Here is a 17,342-nt window from a genome sequence, read left to right on the forward strand (position 1 = left end):
TCGCCTCAACCTACAGTAACCTACTGTTCCCACATGTCTGTGCCTGTTGGCATTCTAGTCTCTGCACACGCTGCCAGACAGTGTTCTCTGTACCACCCCACTCCCTCACCTGTACACTACTGTCCCTTCCCCTACCCCACCCCTCCAGGTTGCTGCCACCATCCCATGTGATAGCTGCATTCTGGTTTGAGCTGCTGTACATGGCGGTTGTGTGTGCACGATTTTGTGTGTGTGTGTGTGTGTGTGTGTGTGTGTGTGTGTGTGTGTGTGTGTTTCTCTGTTTCTCTTTTGCTGGTGAAGGCTGTGGCCAAATGTTTTGTGTAGGTGTCTTTTAACTGTGCCTGTCTGAAACTTAATGTCTCTTCTTTATAGTAAGTAGCAATCCATCATCTGCTGATATTGCTGCATAGAATACTTTCAGATTGTCAGACATTATTCTCTCTTTCTGCTAGCTTCATCATCATGCTGCAAATATTTTTGTATTTTCTTCTCCAACCCCCATCCCCCCTCCCCCCAATAATACAACAACAAATAAATTTAAGACTTAAAATTTTGAAAAATGACACTATAACCGCCATGATAAGGAATTCTGAAGTTTTGTGTAAAATGAGATCTACATGTCAAACCCAACAACACATAAAAGGGTCCAACTGCCACAAATAAAAAAAAAAAAACACCAAATGCAATCAACAGATGGCACGCAGTTTTAACAGTCATTGCAGCAACATGTAGAAGGCACTGGGTTCCGTATGCTTTTGCCTCAGGGTTAGATAAAATGGCACAGGCAGCAAATGTTTATGACAATTTTTAAAAAAGGAGATGATGTGGCTGCAATCAGGAAAATCTGAAAAATGGAGGAAATGAATACATAGGTTCAAGTAAAAAACATATTCCTGAAAAAGCTCATCCAGCACAGGACGTAAGTCTCATTACCGATTGCTAACCTACACATTACCTTGACAGAATGTTTCTTTTTGTTCATTTTGCATGAAAGCAACAATGAAGTCTAAATAAATCATGCTGGTTTTGATGAAAGAAAAAGAAAAAAAGGAGTATCATGAGGTATAGTGTACAGAGTTTTCCTTGCTTTCAGAGTCAGTGTGCATGCAAGTATAAATGCAAGAACCTCAGCTATGAATACATTCAGTCTTTTTGAAGACATTTATTCTCTGTAAGATATTTAAAGGTAAGAGAGTTACTTGAGAGTGTTGATGCAAATATTGCATGTTAAAAGAAGCCCTCATTGTACCTCTAATGATCCATCACAGAGCAGGAGACAATCACCTGTTCATTACATTGTTCCAGACTGAACAAGATGCTTTGGTGCTCATTTACAGAAGAATGTCTTTGGTGCCCATTTACAGAGAAATGTTTGCTGAAATATCTTCATTAATTCAGAAGAAAATCCAGGTACTATCTGAAAAGAAGGAAGATCTTACCACATACAAGAAGACCAGGCAAAACACAACTCCAAAAATTCAGTGACAAAACGGAAAATCAAGTGATACAGCATACACAGTCTTTTCAATGAGAGTGAATCACAATAGCAGGCACACTTCTAAAGTACAGTGGCTACAGGTGGACAGACAGAAGTCTTGTGCACTTAAACCAGCATAAGGTTAATAGAAATTGATGCCTGGGAAGTTACTGCTATTTTGAGAAAAATGTCTGCAACTGCAGGACATCAAGAAAATGCAACTCCCTGCCCTGGATGTTACATGCCACATCTCTGAAGAAAAGAAGGAAGATCTCACAGAAATAACGCAGTACCTGACAAATAATGACAACACATAGTTTTATAAAAGTACTACAGAATGAACTTTTGGAGTATGAACAAAAAAACATATTTGTTTTATTCATTTATCCTCTTTACTATCTTTTTGGTGGGTACTGAACTATGGCATTTAGAGGTCTTCATTGCATTTCCACTTTCAGGAAGTTTTCCTTGAATTCTTAGAGCCTTTTTTTTATTTCAAGCCTTCAGTTAATAGCCGTGGACTAGTCAGCATCTCTTGTCAGTTACTGCGAGGACTTCCACGGCAACTCAGGTGCAGATGTCAGTAACAAGACAAACTGTCACAATATGACAGGATTCAATGTTCAACTGTCAATAACTGGCTGCGCACAGAAGTGAATACATGTTATTGCCTAGAATGGTGCAGTCAATGCCATTTTTGTTCTGTGGAGCAGTGGAAGATGTTTACAGACTGAGAGTCACAGTACATGGTGGGTGACTTAGATGGATGTTTGTGGTTCTGGTAAATTCCTGGTGAATAGTATTATAGTAATTAAGTAGTGATGGTGTGATGGTTTGATCACAGTATGATAATACTCCTGTCTACAAATCAAACACTAGTACGATGTAAGAATGGATATACGAAGTATTTGCTGGAATGGTTTGTCCAAAACCTCGACCAAACCTTGATGCACTACGGCTTTGATTGTGTGTGAAATCAATTTTTCACCATCCATCTGGAAGAATGGTAGTAAATTCTTTATGTGCACCATAGCATTGCACAAAGCTTATTCTGTAAATAAAAACAAACAGTAGAAATATGAGGTCTTTTAGGCTATTTGCTACATGATTGATATTTGTTGGAATGGGCACCAGTGGCTGTGCAGAGTCTTGTGGGCACACAGTGGGGCTTACCAGAATCTTGTGTCATTCATCCTGATATGAGTGTCAGATAATTCACCTGTATTCAAGTTCAGGTTAGGTGAAGTAATGAATAATTTCAAAGAAGATGTGTGCAGTTTGCAACACTCATTTTGCTGGAATGAATGGAATGTATAAGTACTTACTAAATTTTAATTAGATTTTCTGCAACAAGAGCATTCATAGAAATTTTAAGAACTTGTAATTACACAGAAGTAGAGATGACAGACATACAACTTTAAGAACATGGTTTAATTTCCAGTTTTTGATAACTTTCAAAAATCTGTCACTAGGAGAATGGTAAACATCTGAAACAAGAAAAAGGAAACTAAGTGGTTGAGCATCATAAGGAATAAAAAGCTGTTCCATGCCCTGGAGCAACACAAGATATAGGAAATAGTTGAAAGTGACAAGTTCTAAATCATATAAAGCAACAGTCATGGAATTCAAAATGGATTAAATACATTCAAATTCAATTCTTTTAAATGTTTTGGAGTGAGTCATCTTCCAGTGAAATGCACCTGTAAATCATGTCTGTTATTTCTCCTGTTACCAATTTTATCTGTTCTCCTGATTTGGGAATTTTTGGAAATTCTGAAAGCCTGAGTTTCTACTGTATGTTTAAATTTGACTGCCAGTCCCTGTCCAATTTACTTATGTTTCAGTAAATGGTTAAGACCATGTTCCTCCTTTGCCGCAAATATTTTAATTTATATTTTTAACTTCCTTCTGACTGAAACAATATTATGAAAAGGAAAGTGGGTACTTGACATATAGTGGAAATGCTGAGTTGCAGATGGGCACAACAAAAAGATAGTCTTTTTGTTGTGCCTACCTGTGACTCAGCATCTCTGCTATATGGTGAATAGCAACTTTCCTGTTATAATATTGTTACATTCCATCCTGGATTTTCCACTATTTGATCTTTGTCCTTCTGAATGACTCTCATTTGCCTACAGATACATGGTAAAGTTCTGCCCTACATGGGAAAATCAAGTCCAATCATTTTCCATGTCATTCTCTCTCTATGACATCATTACATGGGTATACACAATTTCATAACTGATAAATTCTTCACCTTACAGTACGTGTTTTTAGACTCCCTCTTTTCATGCCTTGGTGAAGCAACATCTTCACTCATGGTCTTTAACATCAATATGTTTCTGTTTCTATTACTCACATTACTGGGGAACCTAATAAAAAAGAGCAGGCTGTTTTTGTAACTGGATTATAAACTCTAAATACAGGAAGATAAAATAAAGGAAATTTACCTACACAGTATTGCTAACTGTAAGAAATTTCTACATCTAGGTACACAAATGAGTGAAGGAAAATGGGAAACAAGTACTAGGTACACAAATGAGTGAAGGAAAACAGGGGGAATGAAGTACTAGGTACAAAAATGGGTGTATTACCAACATATACAGACAAAAAACTATATTTTGTATTAAAAATTTATGAATCTCATACAAACATACATCATTTATAGAAGGTGTTGCTATGAGTAATAAAAATAAGTCCACTGCAAAAATACAGGGTATTTAAAATTAAATACAAAGTTGTTTATATAAATCTCAGTAAGGAGAAAGAAATACAATTACTGATTTTTTTACTCAGTATTCACTTATTCCTGCAGTCTACATACATGGAGTTTGCACATGTACTTCATATACCTCACACAGCCAGAAGCATGTATTGTGTGCAAAGGGCAATCTTAACTAGCACCTTTAAAGATGGTACAGGCTCAGTGTACAGAAAAGCACCCATGTAACTAATCACAAACCTTATGAATAAAACTTCTGTTGACAGTATAAAACAAATCATACATTCTATGAATGCAAAAGCAGTGAGTATATTCATATGCAAAAGCTTTTAATTCTGATTCTAGCTTGGAAAATGTCTTTTTAGAATTACATGTACGACCGTTTACTCCAGGTGTATAGGGGAAGGTTATCCCTGTCCCTGTCTCCATTTCAGCTTTAACAGTGCTGTATTATACACTTATCTAAAATATGGCAATTAAAATGTGATTGAAAATTTAGTAGTCACTAATCAAAGTGATTGCAATGGAGCATAATCATAAACAAATAGAAACAAAGTGCTTAATCAAAAACAAATCTATGAAACATGCAGCATCAAAACAGTGGCAGTAAGTCTTTGACCAGTCTGCTTTTTGCACTATAGGGTAATGTAAACAGAATTTGACAAGCCACTCCCCATCATAGAAAAATTGTGGTTTTTTAAAAATTATTTGTTAACTGATTTTGTTTCCACTCAAGTATTAAACAACATTCAAGACCTAGTTCTCCAATTTTCCTTTACAGGTGAAACATGATGATAAACTGAAATATGAAGGTATAGTTTCTTAATGTCTATCATTCATTAACTTCATCCTTCTAAGTGATGCATTTCCTATCGATACATTGTAAGTATTATTGCACTTTACATTACCTATTTTTAAAGACCCTTTAAATGCCTTGTAGGTCCACTTGTTCAAATTTGAGATATTTTATTCATTATATCTGTACGTGAGAGAATTTTTTATAACAATTACACATGAAGATACTCTCAAAAAAAGTGCTCCCAATAAAGTATTCGCAAGGAATCCACAAAAGTCATGCAATTAAGGGTTTCATGAAAGTTTATGTAGTTAGAACCATACTGATGTAAGTTAACAACATGACAAGCATCAAGAAGGTTGCAATGTCACTGTAAACATCCTAAATTTTTCTTGACTTACATGGTGTATGACAGAAATTACTGAACAATATTCTGTGGTCTGCAACAGAAACGAATTTTACACATTATACAGTTAATAAATATAAATCTACGGTTCAGGAGAAATGAAAACCTGCATATCTCTGCTGGAAAGATAGAGAAAAGTGAACATTAAAGGCACAACGAGCTATCCATTGGTGGTCCTTTCTTTTCCACTAAATAATGACTGCTATAAGATGGCAAGGAATACTAAAAGATTTGTGTAAATAGTAATTCCTATTTACGATAACACAGTGTGGCCACAGCCTAAGTAAGGATTTTTCAGAGTTTTATGATCCAAATGACTTGCCTGCAGAGTATTTTTGAGTTCACACAGAGTATCTGCATGAATTATATAGACAGCTGTCATGGAAAATTGAACTCTTCAATCAACTGGTGAGATCAATTCTAACTTTAATCAGCAATGTACTGCAATGGTAAATACATTGGAAGTCATGATTGTACAACTTCATTTAAGGTGTCAGAAAGACCTAGAACCCTAAATTCCATAAAATCACTGCAAAATTAAAAACCACATTAATTCTGAAATAGGGAGAAACTTATCAAATAAGCATAGAAATATTTATGTTATTTGTATGTTGTGCTATGATAAATTACATCGGTAAGATAGGCAAATATTTTAAACAATTACCCTTTTCTCATAAATAAAACTTCCACAACCAAATGATGAACAAAACCCTTGCATACATTCAACCACAATCTCAGTAACTGTTTGTTGATACCAGCAGCCGTATAATACAATTTAAAAAATAAGTTTGTAGTCAACAGTGCATTACTGTGCTCTTTAAAATATTGTACAAATTTTTAGTGTTGGCATGTTCCAGTCACAATATTTGTTCTATGTATTTGTAACTCCTTTTCATTATTAGTGCTACATGTGGAACATGCAGTACCTTTCTGTTTGACACTTTCTGTCATTTTGTTTGTATTTATAGCATCTCTATTGAAAACATTTATTCTGTTACACACACCACAGTGCAGGAAGCAAAGGGAACACAGCAGAAATGTATTACCAAAAAGTGCATAATTAGACTTCCTGGTGTATAAATTAGGATTTCATCAAGCAACAGCAAGGGTTAAACAGCAGAGCACTTCATTCCAAAATTTACCCAAAACCAAAACACTTAATGAAACCTCAGGCCAAACTGTGTTACATGAGTGCAGGGAACAGACCACCAAATGAAGTGAGTGACCTAGTGCAAGTGTTCAGGAGTATGGTTGTTGTAGCAGACCTGGAGTTGCTGTGCCTTCTCCAGCTGCCTTGTGCAAACTGCAAGATCCTCGTGGGCACGTTGCAGTTCCACACGCAGCTGTTCACTTGTTGTTTCCCAGTTGCGAGTAAGCTCCTCTTGATGTCTCAGTCTCTCTAGAAGTGCAGACCTGTAAATCAGAGCAAAACCACTTGTACAAAAATAAGAAAGTTATATTAACAAAAGATATAATGCACACAATGGAAGCATGCAGTGTGTCACAAGGCACTATCTCAAAGAGGAGTAGAACACACTTCAAACATTAAGGCAGTCAGAAAAAGATGAAGGTGTGTAATGAGAGGGAAGATTCAAACTTATGGACAGAAGGGCAAAAACCAAGAAAAATATGTACAGGGAGTTACAATAGTGCAAATATGGAGCTAGACAACAAGTTATAAAAGATTAAAACAGGAAAATATATGAAAATTGAGCCTTCTAATGCAGTGTCTGGAGTTATCGGTTATGTGGAATGTATTTACAAAACTCAATGCAACACACCCAGACAGCTGAGCACATTAATACACCACTTCTGAGGTTTGGAGAGGCGAACCTGCCTTGGGTCAAATAGTGGATTAATGACATGGGCTGGTGGGCCAGCCAGCTTGGAAGAGGTTTTTGGTCCACGTCCCACATCCATCTACATAATTACCACACTGGTACCCATGCCATCCCTCGGATACACACTGAACAAATATTTCAAAGAATATTCTCACACTTGAAGATGTTATTTACACTCCTGGAAATGGAAAAAAGAACACATTGACACCGGTGTGTCAGACCCACCATACTTGCTCCGGACACTGTGAGAGGGCTGTACAAGCAATGATCACACGCACGGCACAGCAGACACACCAGGAACCGCGGTGTTGGCCGTCGAATGGCGCTAGCTGCGCAGCATTTGTGCACCGCCGCCGTCAGTGTCAGCCAGTCTGCCATGGCATATGGAGCTCCATCGCAGTCTTTAACACTGGTAGCATGCCGCGACAGCGTGGACGTGAACCATATGTGCAGTTGACGGACTTTGAGCGAGGGCGTATAGTGGGCATGCGGAAGGTCGGGTGGACGTACCGCCGAATTGCTCAACACGTGGGGCGTGAGGTCTCCACAGTACATCGATGTTGTCGCCAGTGGTCGGCGGAAGGTGCACGTGCCCGTCGACCTGGGACCGGACCGCAGCGACGCACGGATGCACGCCAAGACCGTAGGATTATACGCAGTGCAGTGCCGTAGGGGACCGCACCACCACTTCCCAGCAAATTAGGGACACTGTTGCTCCTGGGGTATCGGCGAGGACCATTCGCAACCGTCTCCATGAAGCTGGGCTACGGTCCCGCACACCGTTAGGCCATCTTCCGCTCACGCCCCAACATTGTGCAGCCCGCCTCCAGTGGTGACGCGACAGGCGTGAATGGAGGGACGAATGGAGACGTGTCGTCTTCAGCGATGAGAGTCGCTTCTGCCTTGGTGCCAGTGATGGTCGTATGCGTTTTTGGCGCCGTGCAGGTGAGCGCCACAATCAGGACTGCATACAACCGAGGCACACAGGGCCAACACCCGGCATCATGGTGTGGGGAGCGATCTCCTACACTGGCCGTACACCTCTGGTGATCGTCGAGGGGACACTGAATAGTGCACGGTACATCCAAACCTTCATCGAACCCATCATTCTACCATTCCTAGACCGGCAAGAGAACTTGCTGTTCCAACAGGACAATGCACGTCACCATGTATCCCGTGCCACCCAACGTGCTCTAGAAGGTGTAAGTCAACTACCCTGGCCAGCAAGATCTCCGGATCTGTCCCCCATTGAGCATGTTTGGGACTGGATGAAGCGTCGTCTCACGCGGTCCGCACGTCCAGCACGAACGCTGGTCCAACTGAGGCGCCAGGTGGAAATGGGATGGCAAGCCGTTCCACAGGACTACATCCAGCATCTCTACGCTCGTCTCCATGGGAGAATAGCAGCCTGCATTGCTGCAAAAGGTGGACATACACTATACTAGTGCCGACATTGTGCATGCTCTGTTGCCTGTGTCTATATGCCTGTGGTTCTGTCAGTGTGATCATGTGATGTATTTGACCCCAGGAATGTGTCAATAAAGTTTCCCCTTCCTGGGACAATGAATTCACGGTGTTCTTATTTCAATTTCCAGGAGTGTATTCTAGACACGGACAGATAGGTTATATAAATTCTGTTCCAGCTGTGTTGTGGTGTCATGAAGGGCATCAGGCCACTAACATAGCCAAAACCCATTCATATAACAATGTTGATCCTGTAAAGAAATGAGAGGAGGGAGGGAGGGAGGGAGAGAGGGAGAAGTAGATGGAGGAGGAGGAGGAGGAGATTAGGTTTTAATGTCCCATCAACATAAGTGTGTCATTAGAGACAGAACACATACTTTGAATGTTTCAAGAATGGGATCCCTTCAAAGGAACCATCCTGGCACTTGCATGGAGTGATTTAGAGAAATCATAGAAAACCTAAGTCTGGATAGATAAATGGGAATTTCAACCATCCTCCTCCCAAGTGTGAGTCCCGTGCACCAGTAATCACTGTACCACATTGCCTGGAACACATTGTTTCGTGTCCATTGCTGCTAGTCCTCATAGTTTAAATACATCTACCTGTAATTTGTCTTTATTATTGTACTTCTTTTGAAGGAATGTAATCTGTGTTTTTTTTTTCTTCTCACTGTAATAATTCCTGTACCTCAGAAGCGTAATCTCCAGGAACATTGTGATGAGACAGCAGATTACCAAACGGGTGCAAAAGAGTTCTGAATTCTACCAGCAAATGAGAACCCTCTGGTGGACAACATGCCTCCGTAAAAAACAAAACCACTGATGTTCAGCAGATACTTTGATACCTATGGTACCAAAGCACACACCCTAACAAGGAGAGAGTCATTGAGACTCCATGCATCAGAAATGAAATTTATTAGATGCACTACCAGAAGACCACGAATAATATGTTGAGGAATGAGGAGGTGAGAGAGAAAGCTGGAAACAAAACATTCCTTTTAAACTCAATCAGCACATCCACAATGAACATCATTAAGGATGACCATGATGACAGAGAAAGGACAATGGACAACATTCTCCATGGCAGGTTAGACATGAATGGAAGTAAGTGGAAGAGGCTTCTTAACAGTACTATAGGAACTGGAACTGTAAAATAATGATGATGATGATGATGACGATGGTAATTTATAACTGTTGGATTCTATATCAGCTGTTACTTATAACATGCTTATTGCAGCGCATGTAATAATATGTGGAAGGCCTGGATTTTAACAAGGCCTCCTACAATCATGTATGCTGTAGCCATGGCCTCTAGGATTGTATATGCTAGGTCCAGGCTCACTGACTATCACCAGTCAGTTGTGTTGGCCACCCTGTCCATCTGTGCCCCTAGGAACCCACTGTATGACTGAGTTTCCCACTCTACTTGTTATTCACCAGTATAGTTAAGGAAGGTATGTCATTATTGATATCCCCTGAAAAAACAATATGCCAAAAACTAATTCTTTGCACATATCTTTGAATAAATACTCAGATATCTCCGTCAACAGCCAATTCAATCATTGCAAGACTTTATAACAGTAAACGTTTACTTTTTAAACACAAATTACTAATAGGGCACTGGTCTGCAGTTCATGTATTTCACTTACTTTATTGATGTGCCAATATGGCATATCACCTACACAGGTAATGTTTGTTATAAAAGCAGAAATACTTGTTGAAAGGTGAAGTCACCGGAGAACTGGTATCATTAATGAATTAATTAATTAATTAATTAATTAATTAATTAATTAATTAATTAATTAATTAATTAATTAATAATAAGCAAATTATGTACTTGATAAGCAATGAGAAACAGAATTTTTGTCTCCTTTCTTTTATTCTATATCTTTTTTATTCTGTTTTTACTGGATGAGAATATAGCTGACGTCAACAACAAGAAAAGAAGAACCTGCTACTGAGAGAATAATGTTGGCTGGTTATCATATAGATGATCAGATGGAAAGAAGTCTACATGACCTCATTCACACACAAATACAACATATTTGAATAATATAGAAAAATAATGGAAAATTAGACCATTACTGTTTATAGCAGTAAATTATGGCACTTCTCAACAAAAAATCTGAAGCCATTACAGTAATTTTTATTCACTGATATTTGAATAAGAACATTACAAATTTCAAATGGTAGAAAGGTCCAAAATACATTGGAGGTCCTGTTATCTTGCATGTTGGAAGTAACCCAATAATAGGAACATTACCATTTAACTGCAGTAACTCATTCCACATGTTAAAGTAACAAAGACTTCTGGAAGAAAATACTACATTAGCACATGAAGCTGTTTTGGAAAGAAATGAAAAAATAAGTTTTAACAGTAGTATCTACATTTCTACTACTGAAGGCATCACAAATGGTATAGTGGTGGATACCTTATTTCATTTCACCTTCATCATCCTATCATTTCTGAAAACTCGATAATCTGAATGCACATACTATGACTTGAATCTGTTTAATATCAGTGATAACATGAGAGGCAGTCAGTGTTCCGTGAGCTGTTTCAAGAATATGCTGCACATCACAATGACTTCACAAAATATTGATCTTGCGGAACAAATGTTAGGCAGGGATATAATTTTTTCTGAGTTACTTGTGTACTAAGCATGTGTGTATGATTCAAATTCTTGTATTTTATGTACTTCAATTTGGTTTTGCAGATGCACTGTAATAAGAAAATATTTTTATGTGTTAGAGACAGTGGCAATATTATTTCTTGATGGAAAGGAAAGAGACGTGCTTTTTTTTTTTTTTAATGTCATGTAGAAAATATACTATATTTACTCAGTTGTCAAGTAACATTTATAAACAATGGATCCTTTATGTTGTTTATCATACTAATAAAAGTTCCCACACAATCGATTGATCAGAGAGATTTTAGATCACACTTATCTCAAAAGTTGCAGATAAAAACAGCTGAACATTAATTTTCATTAAAAAAAATACATTCAGGAAAAAGGAAATGACTAGAACTTTATTTTTCACACAAAACCTAAAACTGAGTAATCTAAGATGATTGATCAGACCAGTCAATTGCAATGAAAACAGTAATATGAAAATAAATAAGACAACTTTAAAGCTGTAAGACTTATTCAAATATTAATTACTTCTGGAACAATTGCAGTGAAGTCACAGAAAATCCAGCCTGATATAAATTACTTGCTGGTTAATAAAATAGAAAGAAACTTCCACATGGGAAAAATATACTAAAAACAAAGATTCCAAGACTTACCAAGCGGGAAAGCGCCGGCAGACAGGCACAATGAACAAAACACACAAACACACACACAGAATTACTAGCTTTCGCAACCGATGGTTGCTTCTTCAGGAAGGAGAGGGAAAGACGAAAGGATGTGGGTTTTAAGGGAGAGGGTAAGGAGTCATTCCAATCCCGGGAGCGGAAAGACTTCCCTTAGGGGAAAAAAAGGACAGGTGTACACTCGCACACACTCGCACACACACACACACACACACACACACACACACACACACATATCCATCTGCACATACACAGACACAAGCAGACATATTTAAAGGCAAATATGTCTGCTTGTGTCTGTGTATGTGCGGATGGATATGTGTGTGTGTGTGTGTGTGTGTGTGTGTGTGTGTGTGTGTGTGTGTGTGTGTGTGTGTGCGCGCGCGCGAGTGTACACCTGTCCTTTTTTTTTTTTCCCCCCTAAGGGAAGTCTTTCTGCTCCCGAGATTGGAATGACTCCTTACCCTCTCCCTTAAAACCCACATCCTTTCGTCTTTCCCTCTCCTTCCTGAAGAAGCAACCATCGGTTGCGAAAGCTAGTAATTCTGTGTGTGTGTTTGTGTGTTTTGTTCATTGTGCCTGTCTGCCGGCGCTTTCCCGCTTGGTAAGTCTTGGAATCTTTGTTTTACTTGCTGGTTAAATACACAATACGCAGGTTGTATGGTTGTGGTCCATGAAACCTTATTGTTCCTCACAGATCATCCAGAGCTACACTGTACAACTTCAGACATGCTCTTGGTTCCACAGGGTCTTGCAGATTTGGTAAGACTTGGCTGAACCTGGAGCACCTGAAGATTTCAAATGCAGCTCTAGATAATCTGTTGGCAGCAGTAAGATTTCATGGGGCATCACTATGCAAGTTGCATGTTTCACCAGAAAGTAAGATAACTGGTTGAGAAATCCTTTATTGTATTTACATAAATTATTTGAAAATTAGTAACCATACAACATCTATCTGATAATACATAAAAACCTTGCTCTAGCATGCACCCACTCAATACTGAACATACCTGTCGCTGGTATCCGTATAGCCGGAATCTCTGTCCAGCTGCACAATACGTAACACCTTGAGCAGGCGTGTCAGTAAGTTGTCAGCTTCTACAATCTGATCAACAAGAGCCAAAGCTGGTGCAGAGGGGAGACGATTGTTAGGTCCAGAGCTGTCACCCTCAGATTGCTGTCGTTCCAGAATGGCCTGGGAAAGGTCCTGTAGAGATGGGCTGTTGACTAAGCGACCATTAGCTTCTGAGCTGTGTTGATTGTGTATCTGGACGGAATTCTGTACTGTATTCTCCATATCAGTATCTGTAAAATAGTTTTACAACACAGTCATGTAACAATGACACATAATTCAGTATAGTATCACAAGCAAGGGACTTCTGAGCCTCACCAATATGTTTTGGAGAATGGCAGGTCTCAAACACAGAGGATATGTTTTTGCTAAAGAAATCTATTCTATCATAACCTGTTGTTTACAAGCTGTATGTATGAGATGTTCATTGAAGCTGTGAGTAAGAATTACAGTTCTACATAAACTACATTTGATTAAATGCATGTCTGCATAAATTTACAACAGATGTCCCTAGCAGTCTGCCCTGAGCCACATGAAAAGTCTGATGCCTTGACAACAATGTGCATTGAATCCTGTCAAGCATGGCATGTTTCTGATTCAATCTTAAATACACTACTGCATCAACTATTCTGTAGCACAATTAGACTAATGAAAAATATACTCCTGAAATTCTCCTATAGAAAAGAAAACCAAGTGAATACACTGATCATGAAACTGTCCTGTGTTCAGCAGGGCATACATAGTTATACAAGGTCATCACCAACAATTCCATCTCAGATGAGTTAGTTGAGAGACAAGAGACTAAGAGGAGGGGGTGGGGAGAGAGGAGGAGGAGGAGGAGGAGGAGGAGGAGGAGGAGGATGAAACAGTGAGTGGAAAGGGCGAGGGAGACAAGGAGAGTGATGGACACAGGGAAGAAGAGGGGAAGAAAGAGAAAGAGAGGTAGGGGGAGAGGACAGGGAATGACGGGGAGAGGACGGAAAAGTGATGGTGGGGAGGCAGGAGAGAGGTGGTGGGTGAGGAGAGAGGGGAAGGCAGAAGCAGGTAGAGAAAGAGAATTGGGGGGGAGGGGGGGCAAGGAGACAGCACTAATGGGGAGGGTGCACTCAGAGAGAGGGATAGAGAGTGGAGGCAGATGTCAAGGAGAGGGTCTAGCAGAGAGAGTCAGAAGATGTGGATGGAAAGAAACAGTCAGGCAGGGAGAAAATGTGTCTGTCGTTAATCAGAAAATGCTTCAAATTGACCCGATGCCTGTTGCAAGAGACTAGCATACCACATCAATCATGTTGGCGAATACTCCACCTAGACTTGTTCTCCAGGCCACTTTTATTTGTCCACCCTGTTTATATTGTATATTGCCCACCTTTCCCTGCAACTTACTTCTATTTTTCTCATAATTTCGAAGATTTTGCGCCACTTTACATTTCTGGACACTTTTTCTGGTTCGACAAATCCTATGAAAGTGTCTTGATTTTTCTTCCTTCTTGCTTCCACCACCAAGTACAAATTCAGAACTGCTTCTGTAGTGCCTTTAACTTTTCTAAAGCTAAAATGATTGTCATCTAACAGGTCCTCAACTTTCCTTTTCAATACTTGCGAGCTGCTTAGATGCATGAGCTGTTATGCTGATTGTGCAATAGTTCTGCCACTTATCTGCCCATGCTATCTCTGAAATTGTGTGGATATTTTTCCAAAAGTCAGATGTTACATCACCAGTCTCATAGATTCTACACACCAACCTTAATAATTGTTTGTTTAAGACTTCCCCCAATGATTTTAGAAGTTCCAGTGGAATTTTATCTATTCCTCCTGCCTTGTTTGATTTCAGGTCTTCCAGAGATCTTTCAAATTCTGACTCTAGTGCTGGATCCCCTATGCCTTCCATATTGACATCAATTTCTTCTTCTGTCACATCATCTATCGGCTCTCTTTTTTTTCATTTAACAATGGAATCCCTGGTGCACTCTTAATGTCGACACCCTTTATTTTCATTTCATTGGAGGTTGTTTTGACTTACCTATATGCCAAGTCAGTCGTCCTGACTATGATTTCTTTTTTTTTTTCCTTTTTTTTCCCCTTCCCCCCCCCTCCCCTCCCCGTCCCCGTCCGCTGCAGCCTTTGGCTGTGCTGCACTTATTTTTTATTTCATTTCTAAGTGATTTATGTTGCTATATTCCTGCCTTTTCCTGAACATTTCTGTACTTATTTACCTAAGGTTTCTTCGCAGTCACGTTCCTTGTACCCATTTCTGTCTGTCTAATATTTGTAACTGACCTTTTTAGAGATGTTTACACCTCTTAAACTGTACTGCATGCTTTAGTATTCCTTGTCACAGTATCAACATTATAATGAATGTGTATTAACAGTACTTTATGCTACCTATTCTGATTGACAAAACTTGCGATTTGACTCATTTTTCAATTTTGTTTTATCCTACATTGCAAATTTTATTTTCAGTGAGGGAGTCTATGGGATTTGTGTATTGAGTGGCAACATTAATTTAAATTTCTCTCTTTACCATATTTTCTGTAACAGTGTGGAAACCCATAACTACCTTTGATTTTAAAAAAGTAAATTATCCTCTAAAAACATTTTATTTTTCATAAAATTAAGAACTTTTATAATTTTTCACAAAAACTCTTCACAAGGAAAAAAGTACAAGATATTTCTTATTTTAGGAATGTGCCATAATTTGTGAATTGTGTGCATTATGTTTATTCAGATGTATGACTTTTAACTGAAAACATATCTGAAACATAATAAAATTTTGTCAGTTTGCGGACAGTGTTTATTAAAAAAGACTTTTAACTGGACTTGTGAAATCCCAGTGTTAGAACATCCTTAGCAAACTTCAAACATGTCTCATCATTCCTCAGTGCTTCAATGTTCCACTTCTTTCCAAACTAGTTCATGCAGACAACTCTCTTTAACTTCAATCTACTCTTCATCACTACTAAATTATGATCTGAATCTATATCTGCATCTGGACATAACTTACAATCCAGTATCTGATTTCAAAATCTCTGACCATGATGTAATCTGGCTGGAATCTTCTAGCATCTCCAGGCCTTTTCCAAGTATACCACCTCCGCTCATGATTCTTGAACAGAGGATTTACTATTACTAACTAGCATTTATTGTAGAACTCTATTACCCTACATTCGTTTGACCAGAAATCCTTATGTTCTTCCAATTTCACTTCATTGACCCCCACTGTATCTAGATTGAGCCTTTGCAGTTCCCTTTTCAGATTTTCTAGCTTTCCTGCTACATTCAGACATCTGACATTCCATGCACTGACTCATAAAATGTTAGCCCATCATTGGTTATTCTGGTTATTCCACCTTTTCTCATAGTTACCTCCCCATTATCAGTCCCCTCCCAGTAGCCTGAATGGGGGATTGATCCAGAATATTTTGCCAATAGAGAGACTGTCATGACAAATTTTCGATTACAGACCATATGTCCTGTGGATACCCATCGTGTGTCTTTAATGTGTTGGTTTCCATTGTCTTCTGCATCCTCATGCTTTTGATGACTACTCATTCTTCTAACTTTTAGGGGCAGTTTCCCATCACAAGGACAAGAGAGTGCCCTGAACTTCTGTCCACCCCTCTGCCCTCTTTAACAAGGTTGTTGGCAGAAAACGGGTGGCTTCTGACATCAGAGGTGTTTGGCCACTATTGCTGATTTTTATTCAAAACTTAAGCAATGGCTGGTTTTTAATCCCAGACATACATTTTGATATTTGATCAAAGACTTTATCCCTAGACCACAGGTTCTGTCCTGGAGAATCATATGTTACTTTTCATTTTCACTCTGTAGCTGTTATTATACAGATTATTACCTATAGAAAATTTATATCAAAAGAAATTATTACAAAATGTAGAAAATACAGCAAACTTGACAAAAAACTTAGTGTCTCTACTGGTCTTGTTACTTTGTCTCTAGAAACAAATAGTGAAGAGGCTAAGGAAAAAAATCTCCCTCGTAATGTTTTTGTTCTTTCCTGCCTCAGATGGGTTCTCTTGCTCTTGACTGAATACCGGTACATCTCACCTCCATATACTACTTCTCCATTTGTTTTTTAAGCATTGAGAAATACAAGCTCCATACACTTGAGATTATGCAGCTTACTCCTTTTTGTGTTTCTGTCAAGTGTGCCATATTTTCATTGTTTTAGAGTGATTAATCATACTCTATAATGTACTGTTGATTTTGTCTTCTTAAGTTAACATTTTTTTAAAT

At 38.8% G+C, this 17,342-nt stretch overlaps 1 protein-coding gene across 8 annotated transcripts in view; it reads right to left on the bottom strand.

Moving 5' to 3' along the window:
- The window catches only part of LOC126272094 (ribosome-binding protein 1), a 576,027-nt gene that overhangs the window by 22,097 nt on the left and 536,588 nt on the right, over nucleotides 1–17,342 (bottom strand). For all 8 annotated transcript variants that reach the window (XM_049974703.1, XM_049974718.1, XM_049974735.1 and 5 more), the window contains 2 exons: nucleotides 13,033–13,327; nucleotides 6,667–6,814 (listed from right to left, as the gene is read on the bottom strand). In XM_049974703.1, coding sequence (XP_049830660.1) covers nucleotides 6,667–6,814; nucleotides 13,033–13,327 — 443 coding nt within the window. The remainder of the gene's footprint in view (nucleotides 1–6,666; nucleotides 6,815–13,032; nucleotides 13,328–17,342) is intronic.

The sequence above is a fragment of the Schistocerca gregaria genome, chromosome 1 (assembly GCF_023897955.1).
Source record: "Schistocerca gregaria isolate iqSchGreg1 chromosome 1, iqSchGreg1.2, whole genome shotgun sequence".
Lineage (NCBI taxonomy): Eukaryota > Metazoa > Arthropoda > Insecta > Orthoptera > Acrididae > Schistocerca > Schistocerca gregaria.